The 18,812-nt window shown below is 49.3% G+C and overlaps 2 protein-coding genes across 2 annotated transcripts; one reads left to right on the top strand and one right to left on the bottom strand.

The window, feature by feature from the left end:
* Positions 1–4: 4 nt before the first annotated feature.
* Positions 5–7,608, top strand: PRPF4 (pre-mRNA processing factor 4; the record flags this gene model as incomplete). Its single annotated transcript, XM_035341940.1, has 14 exons — positions 5–37; positions 515–692; positions 891–1,077; positions 1,302–1,389; positions 1,900–1,979; positions 2,228–2,321; positions 3,231–3,325; positions 3,635–3,693; positions 4,264–4,387; positions 5,557–5,646; positions 6,577–6,699; positions 6,850–6,957; positions 7,043–7,161; positions 7,339–7,608. Coding segments are annotated over 14 exons (1,572 nt in total), but the record flags the coding sequence as incomplete, so codon positions are not given.
* Positions 7,609–8,689: 1,081 nt separating this feature from the next.
* WDR31 (WD repeat domain 31) lies at positions 8,690–18,490 on the bottom strand. Its single transcript, XM_035341606.1, has 9 exons — positions 17,830–18,490; positions 16,925–17,054; positions 16,373–16,447; positions 13,443–13,587; positions 13,255–13,355; positions 12,633–12,700; positions 12,027–12,168; positions 11,406–11,568; positions 8,690–9,931 (listed from the first exon to the last, which is right to left on the bottom strand). The coding sequence occupies exons 1-9, from the start codon at positions 17,874–17,876 to the stop codon at positions 9,777–9,779; spliced, it is 1,026 nt and encodes a 341-aa protein (XP_035197497.1). The 5' UTR covers positions 17,877–18,490; the 3' UTR covers positions 8,690–9,776.
* Positions 18,491–18,812: the final 322 nt, after the last annotated feature.

The raw sequence follows: 18,812 nt of genomic DNA, 5'->3' as shown, positions 1-18,812 counted from the left end.
AGCGCGGCCCCCGGCACGGCCACCCGCACCGCCCGAGGTGGGGGCCGGGGCCGGAGCCGGGCCGGGGCTCCCCGCGGCTCTCCGCGTGTCTGCGCTGCGTCGCGGCCGCGCCCCCGGCCCCGTAACCGCGGGGCTCGGGCTGGGGCCGCGTCGCCGCCCGCTGCTCCCCCGGGAGGGCGCTGGGCAGCGGCGGCTCCCCCGTCTCGGCTGGGGCAGGGGAAGGGAGAGCTTCGCGTTTGAAGTTACAAACACAGAAACGGAGCCTTAAAGGCTTGGTCCAGAGAGGTCCCGGGGGGAAGAAAGGGGGCGCGATGCGACCCGAGCGGGTCGTGCCTCGTGGTGTTCTGCTTCTGATCACCACGGCCTCGGCCTCACTGCCCGCAACCCGCCCCTCGAGCCATGCCAGGGGCTCCTCGGGGCGCTCACGGCCTCCGGCAGAGCTCCCGCACAGCCGCGCTGCTCCCTGCCTGCCGCTAAGCCGAAGGGGCCCTAAAACTCTGCCTTTCCCTTGCAGGCCACAAAGAGCAAACCCTCCGAAGAGAGCGATGCGCCGCCTGCCAAGAGAGCGCCCATCTTCTATGGCAGCTTGGAGGAGAAGGAGAGGGAGCGTCTGGCAAAAGGAGAGTCGGGTCTGCTGGGGAAAGAAGGGATGAAAGCTGCGATCGAAGCTGGCAACATTAACATAAGTAGTGGTGAGGATGCTTAAACACTTTTTTTCCCCTTGCTTTGAACGTGGCATAGCCAGAAGTCTCTGATCAAGTTTGAGCATAACTTAGAGATGTGAAGGTGAGACCTCAGCCTTGACTGTCTTTTTGTTTGGGTCTGCCTGTTGGAGACAGATCTCTTGTCTGGCTGCTATTTTCAATCTGACGGTTCTGTTTTTGGTTTAGGTGAGGTTTTTGATCTGGAAGATCATATGAGCGAGCGGCAGGCAGAAGTGTTGGCTGAGTTTGAGCGCAGGAAGAGAGCCCGGCAAATCAACGTGTCCACCGACGACTCTGAAGTGAAAGCCTGCTTGCGAGCACTCGGGGAGCCCATCACTCTCTTTGGAGAAGGTCCTGCCGAAAGGAGGGAGAGGTGCTGTGCCCACCTTGGTCTGTTGCAAACTGGGAGCACTCGGCTGTACCCAGTTTATCAAATTCTGGATGTTTTCCATGTAGTCGGCATGCGATGAACGCTGCCAGTCAGTGATGTGACATTCTTACATGGCAAGAATCGTGAGGAAAGAATGGCACTCAGTGAGTGTCTGTGAGATTAGATGAGGATTCGCCGAGTGAACGTGACAATATCTTTCTTTTCAGATTAAGAAATATCCTTTCGGTGGTTGGCACAGATGCATTAAAAAAGACTAGAAAAGATGACGACAGGTCAAAAAAATCCAAAGAAGAGGTAACGTTTTCTCAGTGCTGCGGGAGATGTGGATGATAACCTTTGGATATCTTATTCTGATGGTCTCCAGTATGTCCAAGGCTTTGGGGTTTGGTCGGTCTGTGGATTCTCACATCATCCCTTCTTGCTCCTTCTTCTGTGGTCGCCCATTCTAGCAAAACTGGCGATGTATTTTCTGAACAGGGAACATGAACTCTGGCTTGTACTCCAGACCAAACTCTATGTTGTGTACAGCATATAAATCGGGAGATCAGATGTGTGGACTGTTACATAGTATAGCAAGTCTGTCTTTGTTTGTCTTCGTACTTGGGAAGAAAAAAACGTTTCTGCTATACTGCATCTGTTTCTGGCTTTGACTTGTCTGTCTTTGTGCTTCACCTTTCTCTTTTCTGAGTCCATTTTTCCCTTATTGTTTTGGGGGGTTGATGTAAGAGGAAGTCACCAAAGATAACTGAATGTAAGAGCAGTATCACGGTAGCTTTTTCTTTGGCTTTGTTCCTTGTCTTACAGTATCAGCAAACCTGGTACCATGAAGGACCACGCAGTCTGAAAACAGCAAGGCTGTGGCTTGCTAACTACTCACTTCCCAGGTAAAGAAAAACAATGCGAACAAAGGAGAGATGCAGCCTTTTGCAAGATCTAACTGCTAATCCTGCTGTGGGTAGTGCAGGAAATTTGAGATCAGAAGAGTGGGAACAGACACTGGTAGTCAAATCTGGTGAGATTAAATCTTACTAGTGACTGACTCTGTGTTAGCCCAGTATGGGGGAAGTGAGGGTTTCCAGCAGCAGGGCAGGGAAGATGTAGGGACTTGTTACTCTATCTTTGCTCTTCACAGGGCAGTGAAGCGGCTAGAAGAAGCGCGACTGCTCAAAGAGATTCCAGAAGCAACCAGGACATCACAGAGACAGGAGCTGCACAAATCCCTGCGAGTAGGTTTGGCATCTACTCTGCTGCCATTTTTAAGACTGTGCTGATCTCCAAAGAGATCAGAGAAAGATCAGCTGCCTGGAGGTGCTGTCTACATGCATGTAGTTTGCTGTGCTCTGCCTGTCTCTGTTGTAGATCTCTGCATTTTCTCTTTTCTGATGATACGTATGTTCTACCTCTGTTTCATCAGTGATTCAGAGACCTACTTCTGTTACACCCCGACGTTGCAGAGGGGTGAACAAATGTCCGTGCATTGCCTTGTCACTTGCCTGTGAAGCTAAAGTGATTGCTTCCTGGGTTTGTCACAGGTTTAGTTGGCTAGGAAGGGACTGCTTGTTTTTTTTCTTCGTGTGCTATGGGTCACTATTCCATAAAAACATGGGAAATAATAACCAACATGGTAATGGAAAATGTCTTCTAGAATGATTCTGAGACGTCCTTTTCAAGCATGTCTGGTTCCTAACTTATCAGAACGGCTCAAGCATACAATGTGCTGCCACTCTCATCCTGTTTATCCCCAGATGCATTAGCTGCCAGAGGATTTGCCTCTGCCCTGTGAGCACCACACTGCCTGCCCTGCTCTTTGTGGTTATGTTCCTTGGCTGAGATGTAGAAGGAGGCCCAAACTGCAGTGAGGTCCCTGTCAAAGCTGTAGTCGCAAGGCAGGCCTGCAGGGTTATAGTGGTGGCACAGTGAGCACTTGGCTGTGTCTCCGAGCCGTGCCCACTTCCATCGGTCAGACTGGCTCCATGGCCCTCCTGCTCTGAGGTAGCTGCTCCTTTTGGAAGCGACTTTCCAAAGGGCTTTGTCTGCTCCTCTGTATGTCTGTCTTCACCTCAGTTTCTGGCCAGGGCTTTCCCTAGGTCATTTGTAGTTTACTTATTTATTGTTTTCTTTGCATTTGGTTGCAGTCCTTGAATAACTTCTGCAGTCAGATTGGAGATGATCGCCCACTGTCCTACTGCCATTTCAGCCCCAATTCCAAACTCTTGGCTACTGCCTGTTGGTAAGTGTTGGGTGCTTCTTTTTAAAGCATTTACTCCAGGGGATGAGGCAGCACAGCAGGAGTGAAGGAGAGGGATGTTATTGCAGGCCTGTAAATTGTGAGAATTCAGAAATGCATTTTCTTCCTACTCTGAGCTGCATCTTCACTCCGCTTTAGAGCTTTGCAGGGATTTGAATCTGAGTCCATTAGTCCCAAGGTGTGCTGGTGTTTTACCCACTGCAGAACCCCTCATTGTGTTCTTGCAGAACAAGATAGATAATTTGGTTGATATTCCTGTTTGCACTGACTTCTATTTCTTGTGTTCAACAGGAGCGGACTTTGTAAGCTCTGGTCTGTGCCTGACTGCAACCTTGTTCACACCTTGCGAGGTAGAGCAACTTTCATTGAAATTCTTTGCATAGTTCTGTTCCTCTCTGGGCCAAATTCTCATACCTGAATTGTTTTGTAACTGAGAAAATTGTGTTCCTTCGGCATATTTTATTCTAACGAGAGCATTACTCGGGCTTGCAGAGCATGGACGTGTGTCAGATAATCCAGAGGAAGTCCTGACCTTTCTCTTAGAGAAAAGACCCGTTTGTTATTTCTCTTTCTGGGTGATGTTTTTGTTTTACCTTGTTTAAAAACCTGGTTTGAATTATTTTGAGCCAAGTACTAGCATTCTTGGCCAGACAATGTAAGAGTGAGGTTCTTTGAGCAGTGAGCAGGAGTTTTAGTAAATACAATCTCTTCATTCATATGTTGAATTTTCACTGCATTTTGAGGGTTGCAAATCTTGGTGTCTGATACTTTTTAAGTGGGTGCTACTGGAATTGCAGTTTAGCTGTGTGACTTCACCCTAAATGGGAGGACACGGTGAAAGTATGCTCTGGTACCTGACTAACAACATCCTGTGGCAGATTATGAAGTTTGATTTTTCCTTTTTTTTTTTTTTTTTTAAGGACATAACACCAATGTAGGAGCAATAGTCTTCCACCCCAAAGCCACCGTCTCCCTAGACAAGAAGGACGTTAACCTGGCCTCGTGTGCAGCTGATGGTTCTGTCAAACTCTGGAGCCTTGAAAGGTTAGAATGACACTGGACATGAACAGTTGCAGCATTGTTGCTGTTGGGGTTGAGTTATTACACATTGGACATTTACCGTCCTCCTGCAAATATAACCTTTTCTTGTAGTTATACCACTGCAATCCCTGGCCTTGGCATATGCCATCTTCTTTGGCAGGAAAAGAGATCACCCTGATAGGGGAATCAAGGTGAGGGGAAATTGTCTGGAAAGAATCAAGTCAGAATGGCTGCTGGGCAGTAGCAAACTGCTTTGGGTGATGGATGGAAGATCTGGAGTGTTTTTCATTCTAACCTTTCATTTGGGAGGGAATTTCCCCTTTGATATTAAATGAACTTCTGGGTTATTGGAAAGCACCAGTATGCAGAGTGACTAGCCAAATACATGACCGTGCACAAAAGTTCATCCTGTAAGGAAAACCTTTGGCTCTGTGTCATTGCACAGTATAGTTTTAGGAAATGTGCAGCATCTATCTCAAGCCTGGGAAGAGAATAGTGTTGTGAGCCGTAGCATCTGCTGTGTTTGAAAAGTGGAGCCCTGCAGTGCCTCAGGAAGAGGCAGGCAGCTCTGAGGTCCTTATTTCATTGTCTTTACCTGAGAGCCACTGTTTCTAATTGCAGAAGCATACTTGTGCCAAGCAACAGCTGTTTGTTAGTCCCATGTGACCACATCTCTATTTGGTCTGTTGGAAAGACACTCTTAATGCTGTTCAGATCTTCCACTAAAGGCTGCTGAGCTGCTGCGTGTAATTCTGGGAAGATCAATGTTTGCTCTCTCCTGCCTGCCCTGGGCTTCATCAGAACAGCAGGGCTGGGCTGAGGTACGGGATGTGTTCTGTGTAGTCACGGTAGTGCTCCTTGCTGGGCAGTCTGGGCTTGGTTTCTGCTGTTGAGACTTTCAGATTGCTAATAACAAGGACCCTGATAATTTTTGAAACCAGTTATCCCAGGAGAACTTACAACTGAGGATATGAGTGTGTATAAAGGGATTAGTCTTAGAGCTTCAGCTGTGTGAGCAAAAGGCAGCATTTAGAGTCACTATAGCCAAAACTCTTGACTTTCCTGTCTGGGCTGTCCTTAAGTACCAGCTTTCTTGAGATCATAGCTGCCAAGGCCTGGCTAGAGCCAGCCACCCTGACCAGAATCTGATGACTTCTGTTTCTCTTTTCCAGTGATGAGCCAGTGGCAGATATTGAAGGTCACAGCATGAGAGTGGCACGTGTGATGTGGCACCCCTCTGGGAGGTTCCTGGGTACTACCTGGTATGGAGTTTTTTTATTTTTTTTGCTTTAAGATATTACTATTTGCTGTCAGTGTGATTCCTGAAAGACCTCCTTTCTCACGTGAGACCCAGCTGGTCTCCAGTTTGAAATAAGGCATTCACAAAGTTAGTGAAATATCCCGTTGTTCTCCTCAGAGACTTCCAGCTGCCAGGGAAGCAGCCCTCTGGCTGCTGCTGACTCGTGAGTGTGGGATGGGAGATGTGGTGAGTGGGATAGTGGTGGGCAGACACGAACACTGCTGAGGGAGAGGGAGACTGTGCTGCCCTGGAGCTGAATGGTGCACAGGTTATCTGAAAATCTAATTTCAGAAGCAGAAATGGATCCTACTGCTAGGGGGATTTCAGTGAGATACCTGTGTTCTGGCAGTCAGGATGATTGTAAGCAACGCTCTTCCGCTCTATTCTCTCTTCCTTCAAATTCAGTTTTAAAGGCTTTACAAAGTTAACCAAACAGTCCCGATTCTTTTATTAATCATCCTGTGGCAGTTACTAATAACTGTTTTTTCCTCTTCCCTTGTGTGGCTTTCTGAGGCCACCTGGACTCCACACTGTCAACTCAGAAGGGAACAGCAGCTGAACCAGGCACGTGGTTCTGGTACAGTGCATCTCCTAACCCACCAACAGATCAGCATCGCCCATGGTGTGATCCCTTTGGAGTTGAAGGATGCCACATTTATGTGGACCTAGGGAAGCTCCCTGTGCCCCCAGGGTTGTGCTGGGGATTTCTGAGGTTTTGGTGTGGACAGTCTCATTCCTGGCATGTTTTCCTATGCGCAAGAAACGGTTTTGAACCAGGCAGTGTGGATGTGCTGACGGCTGTTTTGCGTGTGCCCAGTTCAAACAGGATTATGTGCTCAGATTGGGAGTATGGAAAAATACGTTTAGTTGGACAAACACTTTGTTTTTGTAGCTATGATCACTCGTGGCGTTTGTGGGACTTGGAAGCTCAGGAAGAGATTCTCCATCAGGAGGGGCACAGCAAAGGCGTCTATGACATTGCCTTTCACACGGATGGGTCTCTTGCTGGGACTGGGTGAGTTTGCTTTCCATCAAGACTGTATGTGAAACGTTATCGAGGTTTTGGTGCTGACTGATGCCGAGTGTCCCAGTGTGGATGAGGCTGAGCGTGTTCCGGCAGTTGCTGAATCTGACGGGTGATGTTGGTCGGGTTCTCTCTTTTCAGTGGGCTGGATGCTTTTGGTCGCGTGTGGGACTTGCGCACGGGACGCTGTATCATGTTTCTGGAAGGTCACCTGAAGGAGATCTATGGACTTAATTTCTCCCCAAATGGGTAAGAAAGGAGTTTGCGTGGTTTACATGGGAGCTCTGAGTACAAAGCTTAGCTTTCAACACGTTCCTACTTGGCCCCTTGGCAGATACCATGTCGCAACTGGCAGTGGTGACAATACTTGCAAGGTATGGGACCTCCGCCAGAGGAAGTGCATCTACACCATTCCTGCCCATCAGAACCTGGTGACTGGGGTGAAATTTGAACGTAAGTACCTCCTGTCTGTTCCTTATCCCTGCCTTTCCTGAGCTGAGGTGCCACGGGATGGGGCACTTCCAAACCACACCCTCAGATCAGGAGGATCTGTACTGGTTAATGGTAGCTGACCTGTCACGGTTTTCTTTGCAAATCTCACTTCTCCCTTTTTCTCATCCTTAACTGCAGCCAATCATGGCAACTTCCTGCTGACCGGCGCTTACGATAACACGGCGAAGATCTGGACTCACCCTGGCTGGTCCCCTTTGAAGACGCTGGCGGGTCATGAGGGAAAGGTGATGGGACTGGATATCTCCCTTGATGGTCAGCTGATAGCGACGTGCTCCTATGACAGAACCTTCAAGTTGTGGACAGCAGAGTAGCTCAGGTGCTCATGGTCAGCTGGGACAGAGATGTTAATGGCTTTGAACTAAGACTTGTTTTTTTTTATATTAAATTTTTTAAAAATGGCTATTGTAACATGCATTACAGTGGCTGTAATCACTGGCTGTGTCTTTGTTTCCTGGTTGAGGTGGTTTTGAAGCATCTGTGTTTGTCAGGGCTTGGTTGGAGTCAAAGCTTGGATGATGTTCTTCTACTTTTTAGGACTCCTGTTTTATGCTGCAGATACTGTTTCTCTGATGTCATTTGGAAATGAACCATCTGCTTCCCCCTCCCTTCCAAGCTAGGCTCACAAGTTTTCTCCAGTCTGTTACACATCTGTAGGTAGCCACACAGCACGTCATGGATGGTGTGCTGTACAACCTCAATACTGTTCTGACCTTCTGTTTTCCAGGATGCTTTGATAGGAGCCTGTGGCTTCAAAGTTTATTTGCATTCAAAAAATAAAAACAGTTAGCTGTCAGTTGTTGGAGGAAAAAAGTTCCTCTGCCTCTGCAAGATAGTTTGAACATAGAGGCTTGTGTCTGCTTTCTATCCGCTTGCAGTAGACGGTAAAGGCCGGAGATTTTTCTTTTCCATGCACCATCTCATGTCCTAGCTCCTTGAGCTGTCTCACAAATTGTGTCTTTCAAATCCATGGACGTTATCTCCTGCTGAGTTTTTTCTGTGTGTCACTAGCTATGATACAAAGATGGCCACTTCAGTGCAGGATTTTCTTGTTCTAACTACCTATGAGGAAACTTCATATTTGTTTTTTGTTCCTTAAACTGAAGTTTTGCAACTGTGGTCTGGAAAAATCAAAAGATAATTTGAATGTGTGCCCTGACCTCTGCGTCTGACTAAGAAATGGAAAAAAGCCTCAGGGGAAAAGAGAAGACATTCATCTCCCCTCTGTCACCTGGAGCTGTCCATGTTCCTGGGGAAAGCAGACACAGCATTGTTTTCAATGTTGGCAGTGTACCATGTTGTTTCAACAACAGACCATGTTGTTTCAACAACAACAGCAAACTACTCATGGGTTATTTTTCTAGCAGAGCCGTGTGCCTTCTCCTTCCAGCAATGTGGTGGCACCTGCCATGTGCTGGGTGCTTGCTTGTTTGCTCCCAGGGAACACGTTAACAGGTGGGAGGCCAGGAACTAGCACAGAAAAATATTTAATTGAAATCTCCTCTTGTATAAGCCTAGATAAGCAGCTATGTGTGCTCAAGCACCTCTTGAAGGGTCTGCTGAAGGGTCTGCCCAGAAGCACAATCTCCCAGCTGCACAGCCAGGGCTCTCCCTGTCCCTAAGGACAAGCTCCCCAAGGGCCCACCTCATCAGGTTGCCGTTCCGGTACAGCCCTTGCCCAGCACTTAGCCAGCCTGCTCCCCCTTGAGGCAGCAGCATGTTTCTAGCTGGTTTAGGATGAAATTTTGGACACCCATGAACGTTCTGCATTTACACACACATTGTCCCTGGGGTATAAATGCCAGTGCAAGGTTTCTGTCATGGTGTTTGGCTCCACTATGCAGGACAACGAGCGGAGCAATGAGAAGGACGACGCATTTCCCGCTCAATGCCCTGGCACCCTGCGGTGCTGCACGTTGGCTTAGCCAGGGACCAAACTGGCCAGCCACGAACCATCTGCTCCACAAACGTGTCCTGAGAGCCTGCTGCATCACAGCAATGTAAATACACAGATTATTCAGCTCCTGGAGTCCTCTGGAGGTACTGCCATGAGCTGGCTGAGGGAAACAGAACAACGATGCTGATTTAAATCTCATCCAGGAAAGGAGACGGAGATCCCTGGTTGCTTCTCCCACTGACTGATAAAGGCCAAGGTGGTTGTTCTTTTTCCTCCCATTAAAAACAGCTTTCCTGCTGTAGGGCAGCAGTGCTGTGATGAGACCTGAGAAATGCCGCAGGGATGGTACACGTTTTCTTATAGTGACTTGTTCCGCTTCTGCTAGCCCACTTCATGGCTGCATGGAGGTTTTGCGAATAAAACACACAGAGCTCTTGCAGGAGTAAAAATTGGCCTGAATGCATCTATGATTTGGCTTTTCTTCTAGACAGCTCTAATTGCTTCCCACCACCTACAAGCTGTAAGCAGTACACCCCCTGTGCCGCCCCCCCAGCTGCATCACTGCTCTGCAGGTGCGGCGTTGTCTTGTGCCTGCAGTCAGGGGAAGCTGATGGAGAACTGGCTCCCTGTGGGGCAGTTTCTGCTGGAAAGGTTCTTATGGTCAAAACGCTGCCAGCTCCTCCAGGTCGGCACCGTTTCTCATCCGCAGTAAGTGGATCCCTGAGTTAAAAGTGGCGCAGAGCAGCGTGGAGCTGTCACAGACGGCCAGCGAGGCCAGCGGTCCCGCTCCCTCGAGGCACGCAGTGGCCAGGCAGGCTGGGGAGGCAAGAGAGAAGGCGTGCAGGACACGCTGTTTTCCAAGATAAGGAATAACCACCCTGAGCTCCCACCTCCTGGCTCAGCCCATGTGTCCAGCTGCCCGTCTGCTCACCCCTCAGTCGGCAGCGAGCGAGGTGAGCCACCTGTGGGACCATGCTCCCCCCCATTGCGCTGGGTGAGCCCCCACGGGGTCCCTGCGGGCTCTGCTGGGCAGCGGCCAGAACAGGGATCCAGGCTGAGGCCAGTCACCTCCCCTGGAGAGAAAACCAATATGGATGGACAGGCAGAGCCGCAGGGCTCACGTGGCCACATCACAACATGCCTTTTTCTCCCAAAATGCTTATGATCAAGAAAAAATATTTCCAAGGGTTTTGAGAAACCCCTCATCCAGTTTTGATAAACCTCTAAAAGAGAAACAAAAGATTTGGAGTATTCAGAGCCACATCAGCCTTCCTGTTTGTGTCCGTTATTAAGAAATCCTGACGTGGTATTTATGTGGGCACCAGCCCCATGCTGAGCTGGTCGCAGAGCCGTGTGACAAGGACATACAGGCAACTGCCCTTCACAGTGACGCCTGTCAGACAGCACCTGAACTAGTGCTGACAGCTGAAGGTCAAGGGGCTCGAAGCACAGAGCTGCTGCCGACCCCAAGGCTGTCTCAGCGTGCACAGGCACCAGGGTAAAAGGCGAGGTGAGTGAAAAGAGAAGGTGAGAATTTTACCGTGGGAGATCACCAGGTTTCTACTTTTATTCTATTTTAAATAAGTGTGTGTGAAGAGGTGCTTAGCACCGTGTCTAATGCTAATGATGTTTGCTGGACCCAGCACACAGCACATCTGTGAACCCAAACAGCTTCCCAAAAGGGACTGTCTCTGCCCTCTGCGCAAGGCATTAGATAACAAACCTGCTGCTGTCTCAGGGCTTGGCAGGTAACTGGCCTTTGTGTCCAGCTCACGTGAGGACTTAGCCCTCACCAAATCCTCCAGCAAGCAGGCTAACCCCGAAATGCCTGCAGTGCCCCCTCGGAAGATGATCACAGGGAGGGGCAGCTGCTGACCAGCCCCCCACACTCCAGTGCAGTCTGTGCTTTGCAACTTTCCACCTGTTTCTGAGGGAAGCCCTGGAGTTCCACTGCCCTTTTTCATTTTTATCATTGGCATTTCATTGCTGAACTTGGACACCTTTCAAACCAGCTTGTCATTGCTTCCGTTTAGTTACAGGAGGACACCCACCACCTCCAACCTCATGCACCCAAACGCTTTCCTGTGCCGGAGGGCAGACAGAAGCCCCTGGCACAACACCAGTTGCTCGGCTGCTTATCTCCACCCTGCCGCATGGCTGCATTTGATTAAAATCTAGAGGTTACAGGCACACACAGGTGTGTTCTCATCACCCCAGGGAGACAGAAACCAAGGAAGCAGTTTAGTTTTCCCAGGGTAGCACACAGTCAGTGGGCAGCACCCTCCGTTACCTGCAGTGTCTTGGTCCCAGACCTTCACTTTGCTGTCGTTCGAGGATGTGGCAATGCTGGAGGTGAGAGCAGGGCCCCGTGGAAGGAAGACACATGAGGCTGTGGTCTGGAAATGCCCTTTGTACTCACGTACTTGGCTCCTCGTCTGCCGCAGGTCCCACAGCTGCAAGGCACCAGGCAATGCTTAGAGCTCAGGCTTTGTTACTTTCACTTGCCAACATGGAGCTGTTTTACAAAGAAAGGGAGGAGGCTAAAGAGCTCCTCGCCAATCCTCAGAGTGCAACATCTACCGCCTCTATCCCCTGCTTATGTCCTAGAGCACTTCAGACCCTAAAGGATTTTCACCATTTGTCTATTCAAACATGTCCCTGCAAACTGAAACAAATCCCAGTGCTTTAATGAGGAAAAAGACCTCTTATTGCAGAAGACTCAACAAAGATACAGGCAGGAAAGAACTAAGCTCAGGCCCTGCTGGTGACACCAGAATAAGGCCAAAGCAGTGGGATCTGTGGTCTGCTGCAGGCAGACCCTTGGAGCACTGATCTGCTGCCCTCTGCTGCATGCGGTGGAGATTAGAGAAAAATCAGAAAAAAAGCAAGACTTGCTGCCCAGCCAACTCACGGTTGCTTCGCAGCCCTCCCCAGCAAAGCCGCTGCTGCTGCTGAGGACGTACCGCCCGTCCTGGCTCACGTCGCAGCACGTCTGGATGTGCTGCTTGCCTGGAAACATGTGTGCCACCTGCAGCTCCCGGCTGTCCCACATCCTGGAAGCAACGAGAGTGGGGAAGGAGGACGAGGCTTTACTGCCACAAAAGGCTTCCCCTGGTGCCCTCACCATGCCCTCACTTTGCCTTCGATCTCATCCATCACGGGACAGTCTCCCTCCTTCCTCCCAGTGCTGTCACCACATACTGGCATTTGTTTGTCCCATGCCCTGAGTACTAAATCAATATTTAGCCAGAGCAGCTCTTTGTAGCTCTGAACCATTTTTCCTGTTAGCTGTAGTCGATGCCCAGTGCTGCTTACAGCCACAGGTGTCCCCATGCTGTCCCTCCCCAGCAAGAGACCACCCTCAACAACCCAGGTGAGCATGGAAGGTGGCTTCTGGCTACACCAGGACCTTGTGAAAAGCAACCAACCAACCCCTTGTGTACCGACATTTTCTATCATCTATTGCCATATGCCCCAGGTTGTAACTCCCTTCTCCGTGGCCACCTGTAAGACTTACCTGACAGTTTTATCCTCTGACGTCTGGATGACGTAGGGCTCCCCAGGAACCCAGCACAGATGTGTTACCTGCGGAGGGGAAGGGATGAGCAGCATGCCGCCCACCTCTGCGTGCAGCCCAGGCTGACATCTGCCTGTAGATACACAACCACAAAGCTCCCCCGTCCTCTCTCTCCTCCTGCTGGGTAGTGAGCAGGACATGACGGATGAAGATTTTTTGTTTCCCACCAGTGCTGTTGGGACCACTGCTGGTCTGATCCCAGAGAGGTGACTGGGTTTATTAGCAGGCAGCGAGGCACCAGCAGCTCAACGGGCCACAGTGCCATGGGAATAACCACAGGCACCAGAAGATACAACTCCACTGCCTAGCTGGTACAAGAGGGAATTAATAAATCACCACACGTCTCTTGGTATCTTTGTGCTATCAGAGGTGCAGTTTCCTGGAGGAGAGGGTAACTAGCCCCAAGCTTTGATCACCCCAAACATAAAGGTAATCTGCAGTGCCTCGAGGGCTTATTGTAGTGCCAAGCTCAATGCAAATTCACTCTATGTGGCTTTACTCATAAAGTACCCGAGTAGCAGCGAGTTGCCATTACAGGATACAAACAACCAGCGGCTCCTACCAGGTTCCTGGAGACAGCAGCTCTGCCCAGACACCCTCCGGTCTCTATGTCCCACTTGCAAACGGTGTTGTCTCGCGAGCCTGTGCACAGCTGAGCGGCATCTGCAACCACACGTTAACATATGAAAATTGTCAAGATAAACTGTGAAGAAATCATTTTTTGGGGAATAGGAGCGTGCTGGTGCTCACCTGGGCTCACAGCCAGTCCAGTAACAACCAGGTCATGTCCTGAGAAGTGCTGGCTTGGCCCTGAAGTCCTGTGAAGCTCCCACATCATTACTGTCTTGTCCCGGGATGCACTGAAGATTCTATTTGAGTCGAGGGCACAGGTGACCTGCCAAGGACCAGATGGGAGAAGCAGGTTAGCCTTCTGCCCAGCCCAGCCGTGTGCAGGGAAAGCGCAATGCTGCTCCATCATGTCCAAGTCTAAGACATGCATAGATGTGATAGGGAAGAGCCTCACCTTCATGCTGTTTTACAAATGCTGGATTGCCCAGTGCTCACATGGGGGACCTGTGGCTCCTGCTTGCTCCTGCTCTGCTAGATCCTGGCCACAGGCAAAGCCCAGTGCAGCGGGGCCTGGGGCTCTGCCTTGCCTTGATGTGAGCCCCAGACTGGAGAGGGCAGGGAGCAACTGTGGCTCCCAACAACATGCAGCAGAGGAATGAGGATTTCACCCCACGATGGACCTCGTTTTAGATTTCTGGTACAAGAAGAACATCAATAACACTTGGCTATTTTTCATCTTTAGTTCTGGGGCAAGAGCAATAGTGACACTGGAAGGCTGCGTCTTGCTTGCCCTGAACCCCAGGCTCAGAGGTTTCTAGGGTGTTTTGCATCCCCCTCCCCTTCAAAAGGAATTTTGCAAGAAGAGGTTAGCTCATTAACTTGATTCGCTATCTCCATTCCCACCCTGAACTGGCACCTTCATGAACACCAACAGACCTGTATAGAGCTATCACTACTTGCACTTCCTGCACAGGCAGTAGTCAAGACACACCAGGATTTAATAAGAGCTGTGAAAGGAAAAGCCCTCAACATCCCCCTTTGTCCCCAGGGATGCCCTGAACTGGAGACATGGAGAACATGTAGGCTGGAGAACACCTTGGTACTTGCCTGTGACACTTAAAAGGAAAAATGCTTGCCTGTTCTTGGCCCAGGCAGATAAATGCCAGATCCCAGCTCAGTGCAGATCCCTTGTGTAGCACTGAAGGGCTGTCTTAGATGAGAAAGACTGAATACACACTGGCTCTTGGGTTCACAGGTATAAGTTTTGCTCCCAAAGGTGCAGCGGAGCCACAGAGACAGAGTGATGTTACAGTGAGCAACAGGAGCATTGCCAAGGAAAATCCACAGCTCACGGAGGAGAAAACCTCGCCTGTCCTCGAGGGCAGTCTGTTTTCCTGACCCCTATAGCACAGTGACAACAGATGCTCCTGAAAATAAGCGGTTGGTGCTGAGGTTGGTAGAGACCACGGAGCTCAGCTGCATGCTGTCTGGAGGCACTTGTGCCATGACCGCTAAATGCCTCCTCTCCTCCTGCTACCTTCTCCAGCACAAGGGCAAGTCCCAGGGAACAGTGCAGGTCGTCGGCTCTGTAACAAGCCCGGACGGTTTCTGATCACCTTCCCTGTGACCACAGCTACAGGCGACACAGCGATTAACCTGCTTTCCCCAGAGGAAGTGCAGAAGCTAGCTGAACTCCCCAGCTCCTGCACAGCAGGAGGTCAGGGATGACATGGGGACAGCAAGCCCAGGCTGCAGACGGGCTCTGTGGCAGTCGCTGGCTGAGGCGGGTGAGCTTCCTTTTCAGGTTGTTATAGTAAGGAAGGAAACTGGAGGCTGAGCCAGGCATTTCTGTGCAGTGCTTTTGTGAGTAGGCAGGATGGTAATAAATGCTTCTTTGTAGTTTTCTTGGTTTCTTCTTCATCTTTCCACAATCAAACAGTGATGGTGAGATCTGCTGGCTTAACAGTCTCACACCCATTGTCCTCCACCTTGAGCGGCAAAGGGAGTTCCCAGTCTCCACAGCCACTTGAGCTGGCCATTCAAGGAGCCTCCTGGTGAGCACAGGGAGAAAAGGAAATGCAGAAGACCGATTTTCTGACTTGGGTTCAGGCACCTGATGGAAAGGTGCAATTACCAGGAAAGCCTGACTCCGGCAGATCGTGTCAGCTCTGTGGGAAGGGCACCTGCACAGATACCAGCTGTAGGAGAGGGGCCTGCTATCCACATATACAAATTGTTGTTCCTCAAGGCAAAACGTTGCTCCAGTTTTGATGTATTCTCACGGGAGTAAGCAGAAGCACATTCCTGACACAAAGGCACCTTGCTGCTAAATTTGAATTCTTTGAAGCTCACGTGCTAAAGCTTCTGAAAGAAGACATTGGAATCAATATAATGCTGCAAAATAAGCCTTTTCCCCCATCCTGTTTTCAGAAACAATTAATTTTATGGGTAAAACTTCCTTAAAAAACACAAAAAACAACCAAATGAGCCCAGTGCACAGTCACTTTGAGCAGGGGGATGAATGAAGTGTGAATCTGAGTTCTTCCTAGGGCAGCGCCACCAGCCCTCTTCATCCCTCAGTGTCCCAGAGCACAAGGCAATACCTGGTTACTCCCAGATGGGAGGCGCACCGGCCAAGCCATGCACAGCACGTTTGCACCCTTGCATGTTTGTTCTCAGAGTAGCATATTTGGTTTTGTAATCAGGACGCTGGATGGAAAATTAAAGCCCCGTTGTTCCTGGGCACAGCTGTTTTGTAGAATAACAAGTCTAGTGGGATGAGACCTGAAGAAAAGTGAAGAGCATCTCTGAATCAAACACTTGACCTAGTAATTAATCCTGGGTTTTTGTCACGCAGTCTCTTGAAGGGAAGATAAGCAAATAGCCAAGTGTCCTGGTGCCCTGAGTGCTCTGGCTGCAACCAGTGTTTCTTTCCTGGACAGCAAAGTATCAGATGGGAGCTTGGGAAAAACCTGACACATTCTGATATCCAGGTAACTCCGACAGAGCAAAGTGAGCCCTCTGTGGATGACAAACTGTGCTCTATCATTCCTGTTTTCCCAGTTTCTGGCAGGTGCAGAAGACCCCAGCCAGACTCAGCTGACACTCACCTTGGTGACTTCATGCTCATGGCCAACGAACCGCCTCAGCATGGCTCCAGATCTCCAGTTACAAACAACCACACTCTGCAGAGAACCAGGGGAAGGAAATAGGCAGCAGCAAAACAGGACAAAGAAGGCTCATGCACAATCTTGGTTTATTTTATACCCAGACCTGTGCACAGACCAAGATTGAAGAGAGAACAGATACTTTTGGTTTTGAGCTCCTACAGCCAATACAACTGCCTTTGGAGCCTGTCTTTTGTCAGGTAACATCAGAGAAGGGTCAGCTCATTGGTTCTAAGCTTGGGTGAAAGTATTTGACATGACCTGACCTCTGGAGAACGTTATGAAATTTGAGGCAGTGTGCTTCAGTGTGTGCCCTCATTCTAAGCTCATCTTTTCTTTCTCAATTTGGACAGATCACTGACAAAGTTGGTAGCAATCACAGAAACATGTAAAACTCACATTTAAACCACATCCCCTTATTTTTCTAACGTCTCTGCCAATATATTTTCCTGCCTGTGACTGTGTTTTGTGCCCTGTGGTGGGCCAGCACCATACCTTATCCTTTCCTCCTGACACACACAGGTCTGCTCTGAGAGCAGCCACAGAAGTGACTGCATCGGCGTGCACAGGGTTGTGCTGCTGAACACCTCTGCCAGGTCCTGTCTTTTCCACGGAGCCATCAGCCCTGCAACAGGCAGAGGGACAGTGGCAGGAGCTGCAATGCATTTTAAGACAAAGTCATGGTGATGTTACCCACTTGGACTGAGGTTTAGGAGACTGTGCCACTGGCTGGACTGCAGAATGACAACATCTGATTTAAAGTTGAAGGGAAGCTGTCAACAGACAAACGTGTCTCCTGGACTAGGTGAGATGGAGTGTGTCTGCTCTATATCTCAACTTGCTAAATATTGGTATATTTACTCACTCCATGCCAGTGCAAAGAACAGAAGAACACCGCATTTCATTTTTTCCAGTCTCCACTTCCATGAATTTGCTGCTGTCCTGGCAGGCCCAGCACCTCGGCTCTTCGAAACCAGCCTTGCCAGGTGCTTCTAGTCCCCCACCACCCTGTGCTCTCAGCTGATCCTCCAGGCAAAGATCACCACTTTTGCTGCCAGATACTTAATTATTGCATCTTGCCAATTAAAGCTGATGGCAGTCTGAAGAGATGATATTTGGATATTTGGGCTAAACAGCCCCCCCACAGACGTTTTAGCCTTCAGAGCTCTGCCTTAGCAATCAGAGCGTAACCACTGGTCACATTTACATGCTCAGACACTCCTGTGAGCTACGTTTTGGATGTCAGTCCCCCAAAGAAGCTATGCAGACTTTAGAAGCATGGGTCAAAAATAAAAATCTGATTAATATATTCAATAATGAAGCTATTGAACCACATGCTTGCTATATTCTCCATTCATATACATGGTTTATTAAGACATGATCATCTGACATTGCTTTACCTGTATTTGGTGCCGTGGAAGCTGATTTTACTCTGCAGTTTCCCCATCCCACTGCTGAAGAACACGGCTTCAACTACGGCCAGCAGCACTGAGCATCACTACCTCATCTCAGGTGCCTGCTGCTGGGACGTGACCTGAGGGTGAGGAGACACAGCATTACCAGGAATACAGAGAGATTTTTGCTTCTTGCATACACAGGATAAAGTGCAGGTAACATGGTATCTACATCTTAACTTTGTTTAGAATAAGAGAAAAAAAAACTGGAGCTCCCCAGTCCAACCTTTTGCTTAGAGCAGGGCCAGCTGCAGAGGTGTGGTTACTGGGGCCTTTCAGCTGAGCTTTAAGAATACCCATGCATGGTGAGGCCACGATAGAGGTGGAGCTGCTGCTTATACTTCTTTTTGTGCCTTACTCCTCCTCTTACTCCAGTACAGGGACTTCCATGTTCCCTGGAGATCCCAGTCTGCACAACTTATCCTCAAGGGTCATGTTCTGGGAAATTGCCTGGCTTGGGTGTGATACAACCCCCACTGATTAAAGACACCGACTATGGTCACAGACAAAGGGCAGTCACCTACGAACCTGCTTCAATGACAGTGAGTTACCATGTACAGTAATTGGATTCTGAGATTAGGATGTATTAATGGGATTTTGTCTGCACTAGGTACACTAACTAGGTACACTAACTAGGTACACTAACTAGGTACACTAACTAGGTACACTAACACTCCCATCTTCCAGACAAGTAGTATTTTGCTAATAAAATATGAGAAAAAAGCACCCTACCTACTTGATCTAGTGAAGAAAATACATGCTTCAAGTCTCCCCCCCAAAATCTTGAGAACCAAATACTGGAAGCACGAAGCAAGAGGGGTTGGTTTTCTACAGTACATTCCCTTTCTAATTTTATCCTGACAGCCTGTGTGATTAGCAATTAGTAATACCCAGTTAATCTCCGCCTGTTCTACCCATGAGTTCGCATC

The sequence above is a fragment of the Oxyura jamaicensis genome, chromosome 17 (assembly GCF_011077185.1).
Source record: "Oxyura jamaicensis isolate SHBP4307 breed ruddy duck chromosome 17, BPBGC_Ojam_1.0, whole genome shotgun sequence".
NCBI classification, from domain to species: Eukaryota; Metazoa; Chordata; class Aves; order Anseriformes; family Anatidae; genus Oxyura; species Oxyura jamaicensis.
This window is presented reverse-complemented; position numbering and strand designations above follow the sequence as displayed.